Source organism: Artibeus jamaicensis, unplaced genomic scaffold, assembly GCF_021234435.1.
Source record: "Artibeus jamaicensis isolate MK-2021 breed Jamaican fruit bat unplaced genomic scaffold, CSHL_Jam_final scaffold_286, whole genome shotgun sequence".
In the NCBI taxonomy this organism is placed as follows: domain Eukaryota; kingdom Metazoa; phylum Chordata; class Mammalia; order Chiroptera; family Phyllostomidae; genus Artibeus; species Artibeus jamaicensis.
Window position 1 is genome coordinate 8,328,865 of NW_026522034.1, and position 20,576 is coordinate 8,349,440.

The 20,576-nt window shown below is 41.1% G+C and overlaps 3 protein-coding genes across 7 annotated transcripts; 2 read left to right on the top strand and 1 right to left on the bottom strand.

The window, feature by feature from the left end:
* The first annotated feature begins 6,694 nt into the window (after positions 1-6,694).
* Positions 6,695-14,101, top strand: DNAAF2 (dynein axonemal assembly factor 2). Of its 3 annotated transcripts, XM_037128702.2 has the most exons (4): positions 7,037-8,284; positions 8,390-8,533; positions 11,962-12,105; positions 12,998-14,101. In XM_037128702.2, the coding sequence occupies exons 1-4, from the start codon at positions 7,103-7,105 to the stop codon at positions 13,466-13,468; spliced, it is 1,941 nt and encodes a 646-aa protein (XP_036984597.2). In that variant the 5' UTR covers positions 7,037-7,102; the 3' UTR covers positions 13,469-14,101. The 3 variants fall into 3 exon arrangements, with proteins under 3 accessions (XP_036984596.2, XP_036984597.2, XP_036984598.2); XM_037128701.2 differs by having other exon boundaries at positions 6,695-8,533; XM_037128703.2 differs by lacking the exon at positions 8,390-8,533.
* Positions 14,102-15,365: 1,264 nt separating this feature from the next.
* On the bottom strand, positions 15,366-17,910 carry MGAT2 (alpha-1,6-mannosyl-glycoprotein 2-beta-N-acetylglucosaminyltransferase). The gene has a single exon (XM_037128704.2). It carries the CDS (start codon positions 17,382-17,384, stop codon positions 16,053-16,055), a length of 1,332 nt encoding a protein of 443 aa, XP_036984599.1. The 5' UTR covers positions 17,385-17,910; the 3' UTR covers positions 15,366-16,052.
* Positions 17,911-17,969: 59 nt separating this feature from the next.
* RPL36AL (ribosomal protein L36a like) lies at positions 17,970-19,210 on the top strand. Of its 3 annotated transcripts, none has more exons than XM_037128706.2 (2): positions 17,970-18,077; positions 18,781-19,210. In XM_037128706.2, the coding sequence occupies exon 2, from the start codon at positions 18,798-18,800 to the stop codon at positions 19,116-19,118; it is 321 nt and encodes a 106-aa protein (XP_036984601.1). In that variant the 5' UTR covers positions 17,970-18,077; positions 18,781-18,797; the 3' UTR covers positions 19,119-19,210. The 3 variants fall into 3 exon arrangements, with proteins under 3 accessions (XP_036984601.1, XP_053512805.1, XP_053512804.1); XM_053656830.1 differs by having other exon boundaries at positions 17,997-18,077; positions 18,785-19,210; XM_053656829.1 differs by having other exon boundaries at positions 18,004-18,077; positions 18,767-19,210.
* The last annotated feature ends 1,366 nt before the right edge of the window (positions 19,211-20,576 follow it).

Consider the following 20,576-nt stretch of genomic DNA (forward strand, 5'->3'; position numbering starts at 1 on the left):
CAAATTGAGGAGTATCCTTAATATTAAAAGAGCCTAGCACGGAAGAAATTTCTTTCCATGAAAATTAGCTTTTGGGGGAAAGAATTATGATAAAAAAACAAAAATGACATATTAAAAAGAAAATTCCTTGAGAAAATTTAATGTGAATATTATAAACGAATTAGTGGTTAAGGATGAAGTGATAATTGAGATATGGATTGAGGATGGAAAATTTAGGAAGACTGTTAGAAGAGGCCTGATATTAGAAGAACAAGATTTAACTTTAATTTCAAATAGCCTGGGAAAATTGAAGTTAAAGATGAAATTAAAGCATAAGTTCAAAAGCTACTAGGCTGCTTGGAAAAATTTACAACTTATATTTTGAAAGCAGTAGTGAAATGGACGTGGCAAGGTTTTGGTCGTTATGAGAACCATGGGGCTAAATGTGAAACTTGATGGGTAGAAAGTTAGAAGTGGAAATTGGGTACAAAGTGTTCATTCATTTGATAAATAAGTACTTCCGTAAATAAAGATGAGCTTTTTGAGATCTTTTCAGGAACACCCGTAATGGGTAGAAAGACAAGGTGTTATTTAGGGGTTAGCAAGGTGAAGTGAAATGAAGCAAGGGAGTTAATCAAGAGCAGAGAAATTGCCAGAGGCAGGCAGTAAGTATTGGAATGAGGTAAGACAGGAACTAGAACCAGGTGTGGATTGGCATCATCCAGAAATGAAAAGGAAGCAGAGGTCTGAAAGGTGACGCAGTGGAGAAGCAGCACTGAAAGGATATCCTGGGCTTCTTTCTGCTTTGGGTCAAAACAGGTGGTGTGCTCCCTGACTCGGTGTTTAATCAGCTGATGCACGTCTGATCTTACTGCAGAAATCTGGGTACGAGGGTCTGCCATGTGACGGTGTGCGTCACAGCAGGGGCCAGGGAGATCACACAAGATGCGAATGGGTAAGATTTCTCTAAGAGAGAAAAGCAACACTTGATCCCCGAGTGGGGAAACCACAGGACACACCCGGGACTGCAGAAACCAGAGCGCCCAGTTGCTTGTCAGTAGGTCTCAGACTATCTGTTCTGGACCTCTAGTGCGTAGATTTGTGGAAGAATAAGGTCAAGCAGTTTGCACCAAGGGGTTAATACTCAGTCCATCTCCCTCGAAGGCATTCATATTTTAATAAAGATAGCCTTTCTTCAAGAGATGAATTTTAGTCAAAAGATCATTTGTTTGGGACATGGGAGCTTTTCAACACATTTTTTCCCCAAGGACCTGTTGGGAAAGGGACTACCACATAGTAAGAGATTTGGCAAAGTGGAGCATGGACAATTCTTAGGGAATCTATTGAAAACTACAGGCCCTCTCCCCACTCAGAAAAATCAGCATGAGCCTACCCCCACTTCTAGTTTCACAGTGTCAAAAGGCTCAGGAGCTCCGAAGGCTCTCAGCTTTCAGAGCCTTCATTCTCATTCCCAAAGTGGTGTGGTCTATTGTCATGTGTGTAGTGTGATGTTTTCCTGTTTGAAAATGCTATAAAGATGAAACCTGTCTGGAATTTTCAAGTTACAAAGGTAACAAAATAAGCTGAAACCAATCATTGGGTGTGTTTACTGACATGGTTATTTGGTACTGACACAGTAAAGAATTACACACCTGTAAGCCTATTAATGTACAGGGAAAGCTTATTAGTGTTGAATTCTAATGGGAGAGCAAAAGGGAGAGTGGCCAGAGGCTGGGTGACCAGCACCCAGATTGCCTGAGGGCCCCTGTGTGGCAAAAGAGCCAAAGAGAGCCAGCCCTTTGTTCTGAGTTCTGTAGCTGGCAGGGCGGAGGTGAAGTTACATATTGATTGACAGGTAAAAGTGGTGCCAACTTTCCCAGGGGGACATGACTACCCACATGTACCTATGTGTGGGGGTCTGTTAGCTTGAATCCTTATCTACCGCCAGATTCCATTTATTCATTTTGTATATGGGACTGAGGGCAGCCAGTTAACCAGTTGTTTATGGGTTTTTCTTTGGGCACTGTGGGCCTCTTCCCATTCCCCCTTCTAAGGCTTGCGATGAATATCCAGTCTGAAAGTTTTTCTTTTCCCAGCTAGTGGCAATGATACAGACTTTTGAGGGCTAATCCCCTCCTGCGCTATCATAGTTTTGCTCACTTGGAATGCCTGGCAGCCCCACCCAACTACTCATGACGACTGGGTCACTGAGACTTGTTTTCCTTTGCTTTTAGTCTCCTGTATTAAGTTCTTTGCTAGACTGCAATAGTGAGGGCCCTGACTTTACTCGCCCCCAGGTTGCTCATTCCTAGCTGTTATGTAACATTCCTCTCTGAAGTAATAGGAACTCAAATCTCTGGGGACTTTGGGCTCAGGACTGCTGGATCAATAGGTGAGACAGGTTTTCCTCCTCCTCCCTGCCTTGGTTTGCTGTTACCCTACCCAACATCAGGGTTGTAACAACAAAAATAGATCTCTCACATGCTTTAAAGGTTCAGAATTCACCTTTATGCCTCGAGGCTGTTTCAGAGTAATTCTAAGACCTAAATTGCAGGGTATTTTTAAACTTTTTACTAAACAAGTTCATAATAGTCCTGGCTGGTGTGGCTCAGTCGGTTAGAGCATTACGCCATAGACCGAAAGGTCATGGGTTCAATTCCTAGTCAGAGCATGTACCCAGGTTGTGGGTTCGATCCCTCAGTTGGGGCACTAGGCATGTATGAGAAGGTAATGAATCAATGTTTCTCCCGTTTTGTCTCTAAATGCAATGAAAAAAAAAATGTCCTCAGGTGAGGATTAAACAAGTTCATAACAGAAAAATTAATAAATACAAGTAGTCATAAAAAAGTTTGAAGGACCTGCAATTCTACCATCAGAGACTGTTATTACTTATGTATAGATCATTCCAAATGTCTCTTTATGCATATATTTTTCCTTCTCTTCAAGCAGACCCTTTAGCATCTATCCATGCAGCTCTTCTATGTCTTTTGACTGGAGCATTTAATCCATTTACGTTTAAGGTTATTGATAGGTACTTATTCATTGCTATTTTACTGCCTTTGTACCTGTGTTTCTGCCTCTTTTTTTCCTCTTATCAAAGGCAGACCCTTTTATTTTTCCTATAAATATATTTTGAGGGTCACACCATACATACCAAACTTGCCTTTTTCTTCATTCATCAAATAATTGAGTGCCTAATACAGGAGTTGGCAAAAGTAGGCTGACAGTTGTTCATATGGAAAAACACACAGGTTGTGATTACAACAGCTTTATTAATTCAAAAGAATGTCACAAAGGCACAGTGCATTCAAGTATAATCTCATAGTGCTCAAATTGCTGGCCATTATTCACACGTCCATGAGTCTACTTGCTACACTCAGGCACTTTAACACAGAGTTCTCTATAAGCCTACTCTTGCCCACCCCTGTATATTCTACATACTGAGGAATCCAGAAGAAAACCAGGAAGACAGGCCCTTGCTTTCACAATGCTTACCTTCAAATGGGGTGAGCCATACCCTAAAATAAGGAAGTACCAAGTATGAACTATGCTGAAAATGATGTGGGCAATTTTAGATGGGTCCTGAAGGTGGGAGTCACTAAGTTGACATTTAAGTTCTTGACTCCAGGGCCCGTGCACAGACTGCACAGGAACAGTGAATGTTCTGCCACTGAGGCTAAAGTGGAGAAAATCTGGTGGTACGGAGGTCAGGGATCAAGCATAATGGGCCTTGTGGACACAAGTAAGGAACTGGATTGAAGCCTACTAGGAGTTCAGCTCTGGCTTTAAATGTCAGTAAGGATACTCTGTGGAGAGGAGATCGTAAGAATGGAAGAGGTGAAGAGGAGACATCAGGAAGCTATTACATAAGTCTGCCAGGGAGAAGAGGGAGGCTCAGACCAGAAATACAAAGAAGTGGGTATTTTGGGAGAGTATACAGAGACAATAGGACTAGGTAACTGAATAGCAGTGCAGGGTGGGGGAAAGAGGAATCGAGGCTTACACGTAGGTTTTAAGCTTGAGCAGCTAAGTGGATGGAATTAACAGGTTTGATAGGAAAAAAATCAGGATTTCTATTTTGAGATGCCTATCATCAAACATCTAGGTGGAGGTATCTAGTAGGCAATGGCATGAATGTAGAGCTCAGTGGTCAGGTAGCACCAGAGATAAAATTTTGGAGTCACTGGTCTTGTTCCACAGGAGATCCATGAGGGCAAAAATGTTTTTAAAAAGCACATTTTAAAACATTGAAATTGAAGTATGAGATACAGAAAAGCCCTGTTGCTTGGGTACATACAGCTAAATGAATTTTCAAACTGCAAACCCTGTTACCAATACCAAGATTAAGAAATGGAACATGACCTTCACCCCAGAAGCTAAACTCCTACTCTCCACCCCACCGTCACAACACCTCACTCTCCCTCAAAAAGACAATGACAAGCCTCATTTTAACATTTATTTTTTAAAGATTTTATTTATTTTTTTTAGACAGAGGGCAAAAGAGGGAGAAAGAAACATCAAATGACTGCTTCTCACATGCCCCCAACTGGGGACCTGGCCTGCAACCCAGGCATGTGCCCTCCTGACTGCGACTGGAACTGGCAACCTCTCAGTTTGTGGTACAATGCCCAACCCACCGAATCACACCAGTCAGGGCTCAACATTCATTTTTCCAAGTTTTATCTATTATATAATGGAATCATACAGTATTTATTATTTTACATAGGATTTCTTTCACATTGTTAGTGATATTCATCCACATTGTTTTTTTAATATTTATTGTGAATATATACATTTTATTTACCCATTCTACTACTGAGGGGAATATGAGTAATTTCCACTATTTGTCTATTACAGGGATGTTATGAATAGACAAAATATAGTCTATGTCTTTTGATAGAAATAGAATTTCTTAGTCATAAGATATACATTCTACCCAACAGCAATTTTCCAAAGTAATTAACCCAATAGACCCAATAATTAACCCACTTCCAGTATACAAGTGCCAGTTGCTTCACATCCTGGGAGCAGAATGATTTTGTTGCACAACTGGTAGGTGTGCAAGTATGCAATCAATTCTGTTTAAAGAAAGAACTGGAACATAGATGGCATTTAAAGCTGTGGGCTTGAATTAAGATCATCTTGGAAGAAATAAGATTAGATAACAGGGCTGATGGATAAGCCTTCAGTGACTCCTACATTTAGATAACTGGCAGAAGAGGAGCAAGTAGAGGAGGAAGAAAATGGGAGCCCATGGGGTTTTGCAAACTAAAAGAAATGTGTGTTTTAAGCCAGTACAGTTAACCACTTTGAATGCTGCCAAGAGATCATAAAACTGGGCAGATTGCGGGGAGTCAGGAGTTCTGTTTTTGGCCTGAATATTTCAAGTCTAAAGGGCTTAAGCTTTAAATCATTTAGATGGAGACCTTAAATGCACAGATGGAGGTAGAAGTCTGGAGTTTAGAACCTGATATGTAAGTTTGATATTTATGAGTATAAATTTATTTGTGAAAGAGAGAGTGTAAATGGAGAACAGATGGGGACCCAGCCTTGAGGCATTTCCACTGAGAAGTTGAACAGAGGTGAACACCTGCAAAGCAGACTATGTGTATGGTTAAGTATATGGTAAGGTAGGAGAGAAACCTGGAAAGTGCCTTGTCACTGAGGTAATGACAACATCAACTGTGTTAAATGTTGGTGAATTTCAACAAAATGAGAACAGAAAAATAATCACTGGATTTAACAACTACTAATTAATAATTACGGCATCTATAGTCACACCTATAACATCACTCTGGCTGCAAAAAGTCCCATAGTATGGCATACCAAAATCTGCTCAATCAGTCCCACTGTTGAGTTCTTAGATGCTTCCCAAACCATTAGAATCATAAAGTTGCCTTGAGCATGCTCTTAAGAGTTGAAATTGCTGGACTGAGAAAGTATAAACATCTTGAAAGCTTTTTATACAGCTACCAAAGTTCTCTCTAGAAAGTTTTTATTAAATTCTACCACCACCCCACAGAAATATAGTAATTGTAAAAAAAGTTTTTGCCATTTCGATAGGTGGTATGTGGTATCTTATAATTACACTTTTAGTAATGAAGTCATATGTTTGTTAGTCATTAGTTACTTGTTAACAGTGTGCCTATATCTCTTACCCCAAATGAGGGTTGTTACAGGCAAACTATATGTTAAATATCCAGAAGACTGAAATATTTAGTACAGTGCAAAAAGCAGATAAATATAGCTGTGAATCACAGCTTGTGAATACACTAGCTGTGTGTCCCTGGTCAGGTAACTTCTTGGGGTCCATCATCGTGTATGTGCAATAGGGATCAGTTCTACCTTGAAGTGTTGTGAACAATGAAATGATGTACAAAATGCTAGAAATTACGACATTATTATGATAGCTAATCTAGCGCAAAAGTAACTGCGCCATGGCAGTTATTCAAAAAACATAGACTGTAGGGCAGTTATCCAAGAAATGAAGATGCTATGTCTTTCATTTCCACCATCTTACTCCAATTCCTGCCCCTCCTCTCAGGTGTTGGCGTCGCCGTGGCAACCAGCACGCGCTGCCCAAGGCAAAGTTCTCTGGCGGTTGGGGACCTCCGCTGCCTCACTTTCCTCTGGACAGCGACTCCGCCACCCGTCCCGTCCACCTCGCCTCAGATAAAATCTCCCTTGGCCTTAGAGATAGGGGCCGAGCGGCAGCATGGCAAAAGCGGCAGCCTCTTCGCCGCTAGAGGACTTAGATCTGAGCGGAGAGGAGGTCCAGCGGCTCACCTCCGCCTTTCAGGACCCGGAGTTCCGGCGAATGTTTTCCCAGTATGCCGAGGAGCTCACGGACCCCGAGAACCGGAGGCGCTACGAAGAGGAGATTACCGCGCTGGAGCGTGAGCGCGGAGTGGAGGTGCGGTTCGTGCACCCCAAGCCTGGCTACGTGCTGCGCACCAGCCTGGATGGAGCGCGGCGCTGCTTCGTGAATGTGGCCAGTAACACGCTGGTAAGCGCACCCACCAGCCGGCCAGGCTCTGTGAACGCGGCGACCGGTAGCCAGTGGTCCCTGCCCTATAGCCTGGCGCCCGGCCGCGAGTACGCAGGGCGGCGCGGCACCCGCTACATGGTCTATGATGTGGTTTTCCACCCAGGCGCGCTCACGCTGGCCCGGCGCCACGAGCGCTTCCGCCAGATGCTGGACTCCACGGCCCTGGAGGCCGTCGAGAAGCAGTTCGGCGTGAAGCTGGACCACAGAAATGCCAAGATGCTGAAAATCAAATACAAGGGGACCCCAGAAGCAGCCGTGTTGCGCACACCCCTGCCCGGGGGTGTCCCGGCCCGGCCCGAAGGGGAGCTGGAGAGCCCTCTCCCCGATTTTCCCTACCCTTACCGGTCTCTGGCAGCCTCCGGGAACTTTGTGAGGCCCGAGCACCCGGCTCCCTCCTCTCCAGAGGCGGTCCCGCATCCTGCCCCCACCCAACCTCGCTACAGTGTGGTGCAGCGACACCACGTGGACCTCCAGGATTACCGCTGTTCCAGGGACTCGGCCCCCAGCCCCGTGCCTCAGGAGCTAGTGGTTACTATCGAGCTGCCGCTGTTGCGCTCCGCCGAGCAGGCGGCGCTGGAGGTGACGGGAAAGCTGCTGTGCCTGGACTCCAAGAAACCTGACTACCAACTACGGCTCTCGCTCCCGTACCCGGTGGACGACAGCCACGGGAAGGCGCAATTCAACAAAACCCGGCGACAGCTGGTGGTCACGCTGCCCGTGGCGCAGTCGGCAGCGCGCCGGGAGCCCGCCACGGAGCCGGAAGAGAGCGCAGGCCCACCCGGAACTGATGGCGCCGTCTGCACTTCCGCTGACGAGGGCCAGACTGGTTTGGCTGGGGATCTCGTGGGGGGCCAGGACTCGTCTCCCAGCAGAGCTGGGGCTGTAGATGCCGGGATCACTACTCCAGATGTTGCAGGGGAGGAGCTTGTTTCCGAACTGGAGGAACGGGACTTTGGCGCGCAAGTGGTTTTGGATACCGACTGCCGCGAAAAAAACCTTCTCGGCACTGGGAGCTCACCGGGAGACTGTGGTGGAATCGCTCCTTGTATTTCAGCCGGGCACCCAGACGGAGGGTCTTCTGCAGGAGGAAGGAGTGCGTGTGGAGATCTCAGCATTGTGACCCGCGTGGCCCGGGGAGACACGGGCTGGGAGTCTTCTGATCCAGTCATGGATGGTCCCGGGACAGGCAGCGGGGGACCTCTGTGTCCTCCTTTGCAGTGTAAACAGGATGAAGAATCCCTGACTCTGCTAATTCAGGTGCCTTGGATCCAGCCGCAAAGTCTTCAAGGGGATGTGAGCCCCCTCCGGTACAAATTGTGCTTCTCCACCCAAGACTTAGTTTATTATTCCTTCCTCTTGCAGTTTGCTCCAGAAAATAAATTGAGTAACAAAGAACCAGTGGTTAGCATTTCTTCAAACAATGCAGTGATAGAACTGGCCAAATCTACAGGGTGCTATGGATATTGGAGAGAGTGGTATTATGGTTTAAACAACGATTCTTTAGAGGTAATAGTTCTTTATCGAGTTTTAATATTTGACATATTCTACCTTACTTTTTAAATGTCTCCCAAAGTATTTTTCTATGGGAACTTCTCTCGAAATGGCTTGAAGTTGATACAAGTGATGAGAGATGTCATTGCTCGTTAAAGGAATATTGAAAAACAAACAAAATACCCCAAAGCAGTAAACAGCACGCATCCCCTATAATGGATGAGTTTCAAGTTTTCAAAATTGTGCTTAGTACATTTCCTTCCCAGGAGTCCACTGACTGAGGACATGAATGGATTCCGAAGATCCATAAACCTCTAAAACTGTATGCAAAAAATTGAGGATAATTTCTTCTGGAGAGAAGGGCTATAACTTTAGTCATATTCTGAAAGAGGTTGAGTTTGAGAGGCACTCTGTTTGGGCCGTATTTTAAGTTGGTAAATAACATTGTCCGACTATAGAAAGTAATCAGTTTACTTCCAGAGAGCAAATGTCACTTAGCTACATTTCTTATGTAGGAAAATGAACTCAGAACCAGGTGTCAATCTAAGTAAATCCCTTGCCCTTTCAACCATAATATAGTGCTGCTTCATTTTTAGTCGCTGATATTGGTGGGGTTGTCCTCAGGTGGGCATTTTGTTACATTAAAATTACATCTTTTTGCTTCTCTTTCAATCTTTACATCCCTACTAGTATTTGGCACAATGGCGGGCATTTAACAAAGAGTAATGTAAACATGTTTTAAACTGTACAGCACCATTAGCTACACATCTTTTGGGCATATACTCTAGAACTGGGCTGAGCATTACCTAATTTTTTTTTGGTTAAAAAATTTTTTTACCTAATTTATTTAGGATATAATTTTGATAATTTAGTATGCCCATTGTAGTTGTTACTATACCTTTTGGGGTTTTTGAGGTTCTCGAATTTCAGATTCAATACTACAATACTATGGGCAAATATTGAAAACAAACCTTAAAATTTGAAGTTGTAAAGAACTTTTGTAAACTCGTAAGTGAACAATCAGTGGTTTTGGCTGAGGTTCGTATCAGTGTTATATGTAAATTTTTAAAACTGGGTTCAATTCCCAGAAACAACACAAATTGCACGGATTATATATTAAAAATTAAGTTTTGGGCCTTGGGCTTTCACCTGCCAGAAATTTTCACTTCTTCCCCATTGTTTTTCTAGAAATTTGCTAATAAGTTACATTTATTTTATGAGGGGTATCTTCTGTGAGAAGAGGTTAATTTGAAAGACTGCAAAAGCAGTAAAACTGAGTAGCCAGGGCTGGGTAAAATACTTGGTGATAATAGGAAATTGACTATCTGTTTATGTCGTTAGAAGGGGGAAATTTAGGAAAGGGCAGGCGTTTTCCTGTAATTGTCTTTAATAAATGTGAAGGTAACTCAATATGGGAAGAAAGCTTGTGGACAAGCAGTAGAGAAAATAGTAAAGAATACATTTTAATCTGATTTACTAGTATGGTAACATTATTTTAGCAAAGAAACCAGACAAAAATGGGATTATGGCAACAGTTTTATGTCTTTGAAGCTTGAAATAGATTTAATATTTCCTAACCATCACATTTGCTAAGGCTGATGAATCATAATGTTTTTATCTTTACATCTCACTGTCACTGGACCAGGCTCTAAATATTAAATTTTTAAAAAATCATAAAAGAGTAGTGGGTAGATAGATAATATATCATGACTATTGCTATATGCATTATATGAAAACAATTATAACGTGAAGAGACTGATTTGTGACTGTGAAGTTCAGAATTGTTCCTTTACACATAAGTATAAAAAATATTTATATAAACCTTAAATATTCACTGGGAATTTTCCTGATGGGTTACAACCACTGAATACAGTATCTTTTTTTTAAATCCTCATCTGAGGATATTTTTAATAATTTTAGAGAGGAAGAAGGAGAGACAGAAAAAAACTGATTGGTTGCCTCCCCTGTGTGCTCTGACTGGGGATTGAACCTACAACCTTTTGGTCTTTGGAGGATGCTCCAACTAGCTGATCTAGGCCAATACAGTACCTTTATAGTAAAATCAGTCATTACATTGTGAAGACAATTTTATGCAAATTGTATTTTAATCATAACCATTTCTATTGTAAATACATATTATTTTTCCTTGGGCTAACTAAAAATTAAACTATTTGGTGTATTTTTTTAAAGCTTTATTTATTTATTTACTTATTTATTTTTAGAAAGAAGGGAAGGGAAAGAGAGGGAAACATCAGTATGTGGTTGCCTCTCTTGTGCCCCCTACTGGGGACCTGGCCCACAGCCCAGGCATGTGTCCTAACTGGGAACCAAACCGGCAACTCTTTGCTTCACAGACCCGTGCTCAATCCCACTGAGCTACACCAGCCAGGGCTGGTATATTTTCTTTTTTTTTTCCTATATAATTAATATGACAGTCTTTTCCAAGATAGGAAACTTAGAAATGTTTTTGGTGGTTGTGTTTTTATAATACAGTGTTATTTTGGATCTTCAAATAATAGCAAGGCAAATTACTTGAAAAGTAAACTTTTTCTGTTCTGAAGGTTCAACTTGTTTCATAGGTGTTCACAAGTTTAAACACTTTAATAGAAGAAACCTCAAGACTTGTCTTTTTCTGATTTCCTTCCCCTTTTTGGACTAAATAATGGACTTTTTATTTGTAGTTATAAAATTTATTTATTTGAAAGTACTGAGGAAAATACTTTTATTTTGGGTCACAATGAACTGATTTCATGAATATGGTTATTCCTTCAGTGCCCTAACTGTATACTTGTATTCACACGATGTGAATATGAACAAATTGCTTTGTGTTTGGGGTTTTCGTGAATGGGATTTTTGCATTTCTTAGTGGTTTGGAAATCTACCTCATTGTTATAAATAGCTACATGCCAGTGTCACACTGGGTTGTCTCATTGCTTAAAAATAAAATAAACTTCTTTTAAACAAAGATATTAGACTTGGCTCTTACCTGACCAAGAACCAAAAGACAGAATTTGAATAGATTCTGTCATGTGTATTTCATTAGCGGACTCATTAGAAAGTGTTCTAAAATTGAAGTACATTTCATAGCTGGGACTGCATTTATAGCCCTAGAGGTGATGTTATTCTTATAAAATATTAAGAGGAGAAAAGGAGAATATCACTTGTCAGAAAGATTATCTAGGAGAGAAAACATACCTCAGATTTAACAGAGAGCTAGAAAAAGAATTAAACTTTTTCTTTTAGGGTCTTTCCCTATATGCGTATGTACTCTTACTGTTCTTACTGCCGTGTTCAAGGCTGTCGTCTTCTTTTGCCAAGATATAGGAATAACAAACATTTTAAAAGTGTAATCCGGAACTGTGTGAGAAGTTTTATGAGTTGTTTTTACATAAAACTTAAATATGACCTGTAAAGCAGAATATATTTTTTTCTTCTTATTTTAGGAAAGGTTATTTGTAAATGAAGAAAATGTTAATGAGTTTCTTGAAGACGTCCTGAGCTCTCCATTCCAACAGACAACACCCCTAACCCCACCTTTAATTGAAGTCCTTCAGGTTACTGATAGCAAGATTCAAATTCAGGCAAAGGTAAGGATTTCAGTGGGTTTTGTAGAATAGTGACTTAGGACAAAGTTGAAGCGTAATGAATAACTTAATTCTTGATGTTGTAATTTTAAACTAAATGTAGTAAAGACTTTTTTATATGTTTATTTTACTATGTGCTAAACACTCTGCAACTCATTTTCATATACATTATCTCATTTAACTCCAAAATAGCTGTCAAGCGAAGAATAGAGAAAAACTGACATTTGGAAAGTTAGTCCAGGGACAAAAAAGTCTTTTTGACTCTCAGACCATTTCATACAGCTAGTTCATTCTTTCTAGTTGAATCTTACGTTTGGTCATTTTTACAGACTTCATTATTGAATGCAGAAATAATTTAACTAGCACAAATGGCATGTATTAGGGGGAGAGTGGCTCTGAAGAATCACAGTGATTCAAGTACATTCAAGAAACTCAAGAATACCCTTCTAAGAATGATTGCTAAGCCCTGACTGGGTAGCTCAGTTGGTTAGAGGATGTCTGGATTCACCAGTGTTGTGGGTTTAATCCCCTGTCAGGGCACATACAAGAGTCAACCAGTTAATGATAAGTAAGTGGAACAACAAATCAATTTTTTCTTTCCCTTTCTCTCTTAAATAAATAAATGAATAGAAATAAATAGTTTGTAGGCCAGGATTTTTTTATCCTGAGGCAGATAAGTTATTGAAAGAATTTAATCAGAATTAATGACAGGTTTCCATTGTTTGCATTGTCAATAAATGGCAGCATTTGGAGGATGACTTTGAGGAGGAAGTCTGTCTACAGGTCTGCAAGGGTTGGTTATTCCCTCACAACTTTAATTTTTTCCAGGTGATACTAAAATTTCATTTTCTGTTTGTTTCCAAGGATGATTAATTTGTTGTTTCTCCTGACATAGTTGCAAAAATGTAGTAACTCTGAGCAGCTTCAGGAAAAGGAAGAAGGAGCCAATGAAGGAAGTCATCTAACTGAAAAAGAAAAAATAGAACACCCTACTACCTCAACAACGGATTCTGATTCATCTATAGCAGTTAAAGTACTAGAAATAGACAGCTGTGGGTCTGCTGAAAACTTGCAACAAGAGTCTCTTGATGTTTCCCCAGTGCTATTTGGAAAGTCTCAGCAACCTGAGTCAAAAATGGAACCTGAATTTTTGAAAGAAAAAAGTGCTGTTTACTCAAATGAAGGGAAAGATAATTTAAAAGAACCAGTAATGGATGAAAAGAAAGAATTAACAGTTCACAATATATCTGGTTTTGACAACATAAAAGAAACCAATATGCAGGATGGTAGTGTGCAGATTATTAAAGATCATGTGACTCATTGTGCATTCAGTTTTCAGAATTCCTTGCTATATGACTTGGATTAATTCTATATAATTTTAGAATTTAAAGGTTAAAAGTTAAAAAATTTTGGATGTAATACAATTTGTTTCTGTTAACCATTATCTTAAAACCAAAGGTTACTCAAGAAAGCATATTTTCGGTTTAAAATATATTCTGTTCACTCTTAAAACTGAAGATATTCAAGAAATTAAAATTTGCAATTTTGATTCTAATGGGAAAACTGAAGATATTTTTCAGTTTATATACACATTGAGTTTATATACAATTTAAGTTTTGTGATTCCATTCCTCTGTAGATGTATATTCTTTTCAAATGAGAAACGTTTCGTTTTCTAAATGTTGTTTCTAAACGTTGTTTGAATATATATAACCTGTATATATTTACTTCTGTGTTATTTTTGGCTTCTTTTGTTTACCATTAGTTTCAAAATATTAAGTTGTGGCTGTCACAAAAAGTAATTCTCAAGAATGTAACTAGAAATGTAAGTGTTGGGGCGGCTGTTTTTTGAAGTTTCACTAAATAGGATAGGGGTTTTTTTGCTTGAAATATTGTTACAGATGAAAGAACTTTACTAAACAGTAATAATAATTTGAACGATTATAATGCAAATACACTATGAAATTTAGTATTTTTGATTCCACACTGTATTTTACTTTTCTCATCACGCACACACACATACACATACTACATACATATAAAATATATGTGCATTCACATATAATACAGGTTATTTAGTAATTACTTTGAAATTTTAAATTTTTTAGAGGTTTTTTTTTTGGAAGTTATTGTTACATATTAAAACATCCCTTGGTTTTATAGAATACATAGCTGAATTCTAGAACAGGAAAACTAAAAAATCTGGGAATTTGCTCCCATGGGAAAATGATCATTATTATATTATTATATGAAGACAACAAAGTGTTTTCTAATTAATTTCCTTTATAACACCTAGAAGGCAGCAACAGAAAATAATGTATCATGGCTGTTATTTTGTGGAGTAGTGTTTTTATTTGAGGCCAGAAGAATATCCTACTGCCTATTTTCCTCACAGAAATTTTTAGGACAGCATGGAATAAAATGTAGAAAGAAAAATCTGTTAACCCAATCTCTAACCCCAAAGACTATGAGCTGAGGTATGTATTCCAAAAACAGGTACCAATTCAAACATCTGGCCTTACCTTAGTCCTGGAAATTACCTAATATCTTCAATCCTTTAAACTGGGGAGGTCGTATCAGAGCACCAAAAGCTGGTGCAAAGCCTGGCTACTCATCCTGATTTACATGTATAATCCAGATAAAATCTGGAACTAGACTGGATTAAGGGCAATATAAATGTAGCTAGTTCATAAAACAAGAGAACTATTTGCCCCACCTTAGATGACCAAATGCATTTTCAACCATAATGATGCTTAATTTGCTGCAATAATTTTGAAACTACTTAATATACAATTTTCTTAGTTTGAAATGACTGATTGTAATATCTAGTACAGAAATTAGTCTGAGTAATTTTTGGTTGAATGGGATTGCATACTGTTAAGAGAAATGCCTATGTTAAATGTAGAATAAATTTTAAGCCTGTTTCCTACTGTGTCCTTTTAAGAAGTATTTCAGTTAAAATAAAGCTGGCACTCTAACACTGTACTTTAGCATGACTGAACTTTGTATTGTTCCTGGCTGTATTTCACTTGCACAGCAGCTTTTTATTGTTCGTTATCTATACCTGGCTAATTTGAAAGCCAGTTTCTTCCAAAGGGAATGCATTGTCAAGAGCTGGGTTTTCTTTATTTCAGACTCAGTTATATAATGTACAAATAGTAAATATGAAGATATAATACAAACTTTAAAACTTTAAAAATGCCTTCACTGAATTTTGGTGTAATGAATACACAAAAATTTATTCTGCAAAACCATTAGGAACCTCTTTGTGCAAAAATGATTATTTTATTTTGGCAGCACTAAAAGAAAAAAAAACCCACTGTATTTCTACATTGAGGTGAAAACAGTGTTAAAATTTTCTTATCAAATACATTCCAAAAGAAAGTGTTGTTCTACGAAGGTTCCAAAGCACAGGCAAATCTTAACACAATAATACAGGAATCTGTAATACTTATATTGACTCTGTTTTGACAGGGTGTTTAACAAATATAACTTTTGAATTATAAAAGCAGTAAAGCAATCCTTTTCTAGTAACTGTGTAGAGTGAAACTGGGCTTGTTTCATTAATACTTAATAATTTCGTGGCAATATTTTTTACTACTATGACAACTTTAAATAAATTTGAAAATGGAAACGTATACAAAGTTCCAGGTAAAAATATTAATAGATGCAATTTAAATAAGATTCCTCCTCTTCTCTCAGAGTAATGATTAGCTTTAACAGATATATATACTAAGCTTTAAAATCCAACTCCCCAAATTAAAACTTGTTTTAAATCTTAATCAGACATAAAGGAAAAAGATTACTATAATTGGACACCTTTTACAAGAATTTTTTGTATTAAAGCAGAAACCCAAACCTTAAACTCTTTTATTCAACTGTCTGTCCTTTGGGACAAATATCAAAAATAGAAGACTGTCACTTTTGCTTTTGTAATTGTGTTTTTTTTTTTCACTGCAGTCTTCTATAACTTTTACAGAGTTCATGGTCTCTAATATCTCCCCACCCTCCATTTTTCCTAGGTGGGGAAATGGCTGCCATGAACTTCTCACTGATACTCAGAGTTTCTGGAAACATGTACTGTTTGTTACTATTTAAGAGTGACTCAATTTGGGCACTCTGGGTTGATGGTCTACAGGTTTTCTTGTGGTGCATACCACAGTCTCCAGCGTGAAAAATCCTAGGTACCTGAGGAACTAGCACTTTCCAGAATTTTGGAAGACAAGATAGAGTCAAATATTGAAGAGTCCAGTCCCAGTTATAATCATCATAAGTACAGAAAGTGTCTGTGCAGTCGATCAGTTTCTGATATGCATCCCGGGTCAAGGCTAGACCCATATTGTGCTCTGTGGATTTCCAAGTTTTCACGTCTACCTTGTCAGCAATGCCAGAGAAACTTCGACTGGCAGTATAGGTTCCCAGGGAAAGAACATCACACTCAGGACACTCTTGTTGCTTTAATTTCCACATCTTTTTGATGACATGGTAAAAGTCTGGGGCTAAGTAGTGATCCTCCTCCAGGAAAACTATGAGGCCAGCATAGTCTCGAAGAATTTTGACCCTTTCCCATACAAAATGCAGCTTCCACCACCAATGGTGTTTGGTTTGGGAGAACTTGGCCTCTCTATAATGGCCAAAGGAGTCAGGATACTCAGCATTAATGCATCCCATCTTCAAAGCTGCATTCTTCTCCAGATCTCTTGGGCAATCTCTAGGGTCACTGCCCGGAAACTCGTTCGGGTACAACTGAATGCTGAAAGGAAAGAACACCTGCAGAACAGGACAGAAATCCACAGCAGCAATCAGCTGATTGATCTCAGTCGACCAGAAGTCATGGCTAAAGATGACGAGGACGTTGTCAATGCCGTGGGCTTTCCGAAGTGAGTCCAGCAGCAGTTTGAGGTAATCGGGCCGGTTATGTACCTGGACCACCAGCACCAGCTCTCTGGGGGCCCAGGAGCCGGCCTTATCTACATTCCTCAGCGTCTGATCAAAGTTCAGCTGGTACACCAGGGACCGGTACCGCAGCGTCAAGTTGTCCGCCTCCGGCTGCGGGGCCACCGCCACCAGCGGAGCCGCTGACTCGTTGGAGACCCGACGGATGCCCATGGACACTGGGGGATGGTCCCCAACCCGGCCACGCGCGGGCTCGGCGTCCAGGAGAGGCGGGGAGAGGGCCTCGTTCTTCCTCTGTCGCCCATTGCTGCTCCAGAGAACGAAGCCGCAGGCGGCCACCACGATCGTCAGGATCAGCACCTTCCGCTTGTAGATACGGAACCTCATGGTCTCCTGGGCCGGGAACGCCGGCAGGAGGGTGCGGGAAGGAGCTAGCGGCGTCTACACGGAAGAGGCGAGCAGGCAGCTGTCGTCGCCTTGGCCTGTAGCAGTCGGAACTGGCCCCCGCAGCTGCCCTCACTAACTCATCCCGGGCCCCAGAACTCCTGGGGCCCGAAGGCTCTCGGCTTCACCGTGCTGCCGGGGCTCTACACATCTTCGCTTGGCAGCTGCAGCTCGGGCGGTAGTCCCGCCGCTAGGAGCCGGGGCTCGTACACGCCTCGGTTCTCTCCATTCAGCACGAGTCTCGAAAGAAGCTCCGCCGCGGCCCCACGGAACCCCAGCTTCGTTACCTGCGCCTCCAGCGGCCCTGTGTCCTCTGCGCTCTCATCCTTAACGCCGGCCCCAGACCACCAAGACTCAGCGATACAGCCTCGCCCCACTTGGGCAATGACCGCTCTGACAACCCGCTACTGGCCCGCCGAGCGCCGCGGCCCCAGGGCCCACACCCCTCCGGCCCGCCCCTTGGGCCGTTGGTTGGCGCTTCCGCAACTCGTGCAGTGGTGCCCATCCGCCGCTGCCCGCTACCTATTGGTCCGTGGCACTGTCGCTCAAAGCTGGGTTCCAACTTCCGTTCGTTGCCTCCTTTTCCTGTTAGGCGTGAGCGGAGCGAGGCAGAGTGTGTAGACGCTGGGTTTCCAGGTAAGGTAAAATTGGGGCCGTAGGGTTCCCTACGGGAGCCTCTGGTGTCCAGAACCTGGGGGTGGACTAGGCCCTGGTAGGGAAGGGAAGGTGAGACCCGCTGCTTTGGCTGGGTAGAGTTCAAGAACGGGCCTCTGCCTCTGGAAGGGGACTCAGGCATGGCGCAGCTGGGCCGGGAGGTACTTGTTAAGGACACGTCAGCCTTCTGGGCGGCTGAGCAGTGAGGGTGAATGGTGCTTGGGGTGGGGGAGTGAAACCAGACTCCAGTTCTCCCAGAAGTAATGGGGGCGGGTCGTAGCGGTAGCTACTCCGTCTGGCACGGAACAGGGCATGTACGGGATCTAGAACATCGCGGAAGTGGGTGCAGAGAGCAGTTGAAATGGAACTGGAACCTTGGCCTTCTCTGCGAAAGGAAATTAAACATCATTACACTTTTCTTTTGAGAGCCACCGTTAATTAAGCTCCCACTCTGTAACGGGAACTCTGTGCTGCTCTTGCTGTTTTTGGTCTCATTCTAGCCATGCAATGATTTAAGCATTCCAAAAAGGTGTGCGCGTGTTTGCGCGTTTACTTACGGAAAATTAATAGTTGGTGGATTTATACATTACTAATTGTTATCTCCCATAAGTACTTGCAAACTACTAATACATTTCAAAATGTTTAATTGTAGTTTAAACAGCTTACCACAGTTTTCCTTGTATAGACAGCTTTACTGCCAAGATGGTCAATGTGCCTAAAACCCGAAGGACATTCTGTAAGAAGTGTGGAAAGCATCAGCCTCACAAAGTGACCCAGTATAAGAAGGGCAAGGATTCCCTGTATGCTCAGGGGAAAAGGCGCTATGATCGTAAGCAGAGTGGCTACGGTGGGCAGACAAAGCCGATTTTCCGGAAGAAGGCTAAAACCACAAAGAAGATTGTGCTGAGGCTGGAATGTGTTGAGCCTAACTGCAGATCCAAGAGGATGCTGGCCATTAAAAGATGCAAGCATTTTGAACTGGGAGGAGATAAGAAGAGAAAGGGCCAAGTGATCCAGTTCTGAGCTTTGGGATTCTGTTTTATTTTCGAAAGGAAAATGTTGAAGCAGTAAAAAAATTACCTGTATGAAAATAAATGCAGTGATATTCTTACTCATATCTTTTGTCGGTTTTTAAAAAAAAATAAGAACTGCATGCTTAATGTGGTTCTAAATTAAGGAAATGAGAGTAAATTACTTGTAAGCAAATCTCAAATTATTAAACTTAGTTCCACAAGAATGAGAATTTTGCTTTTATATATGAATTTTAGGTCAGCTATGGTATTTACATGGGGATGGCTTGTAGATGAATAAGATAGGCAAAGGGCTAAGGTGTAGGAGTAACAGGCGGTTAGCACTTCTTCCCAACATATCTGCATTTAAAAAAAAATAATTTTTCTGTAAGAACATAAAAATCAGATATGTACAGATTTTTTAAATATGCCATAAAACATCACTTTAAAGAACCATGTTTTAATGTAGTTTTATATTTACTGGCAATCCCTCACCAATTTATGTGTTTAGAAAATCCTAAGATACTTAATTACAGAATTCTTGGTTTTAGAGACCAAATTGAATTAACTCTAGAAGGTAGTATGATGCCTGGACCTAAAACCTCTGATATGGTTCATGGTATCCCTCACAGGGTGATTTGTAATTATTGAGTAAAATACTCTGAATAAAACACCTGGAACAAAGTCGGTACCAGATAAGTCACTGCTCTATTTAAGGCATGTTTGCATTATATATAATTTTTAAAAATAATCTAGAAATAATACAAGGACTTAAGAGGAAGAATTTAATCACTAGCAATATAAATGTAACATTGTCCAAAGGATCATTACTTTGGACCAATGCCTTGCCTCCATCAGCTTGGAGAAGAAACTTGGAGCTAATGTACATAGTTTTAATAGAAATTTAAAACAGTATCTGTTCAAGAATATTTGTATTTTCAAAAAAGAAAAAGATGCCCCAAATAAATGCCTTAGGAAGACAGGTTACTTCAGTTTAAGAAATAGTCTTGTATATGAGGGGGATCCCCACAAAACCAGAATTTATAAAAAATTGTGTATTCTCACATATTTAAACTTTGATCATCTTCAAAGCACTAACCATCTGATGCATGTTAGTACTTCTGCCATTTTTTGTTTCCCCTCTCCCACACTGGTGAAATGTTTCCTATGGAGGACTTTTTTCATCCAGGGAAACAAAAGTTGCCTAGGGCGAGATGGGGTAAATAGAAAGGATAGGGCATGGGGGTCATGCCATTTTTGGTCAAAAATTGCTGAATACTCATCTGGGTGTGGACAAGTGGCCCCCAAAGTCACACATCATGTAATGGGCAGGCAGGTGGAAAGAGTCTTCAAAGGAAAATTCACTGAAGCTGAATGCAGCCTATCACAACACCAGCTGGCACACTGGTACAGATGGGTTCCTAGAACACCTAGTGGGGGAAGTGTGTACTACAAGAGGCCTGACCCCCCC

Coding starts and splice junctions, on each gene's coding strand:
- DNAAF2 (XM_037128701.2), top strand. CDS start 6,695: ATGGCAAAAGCGGCAGCCTCTTCGCCGCTAGAGGACTTAGATCTGAGC. Junction 8,534..11,961: donor TAAACAACGATTCTTTAGAG/GTAATAGTTCTT, acceptor TTCTTATTTTAG/GAAAGGTTATTTGTAAATGA. Junction 12,106..12,997: donor AGATTCAAATTCAGGCAAAG/GTAAGGATTTCA, acceptor CTCCTGACATAG/TTGCAAAAATGTAGTAACTC.
- MGAT2 (XM_037128704.2), bottom strand. CDS start 17,384: ATGAGGTTCCGTATCTACAAGCGGAAGGTGCTGATCCTGACGATCGTG.
- RPL36AL (XM_037128706.2), top strand. CDS start 18,798: ATGGTCAATGTGCCTAAAACCCGAAGGACATTCTGTAAGAAGTGTGGA.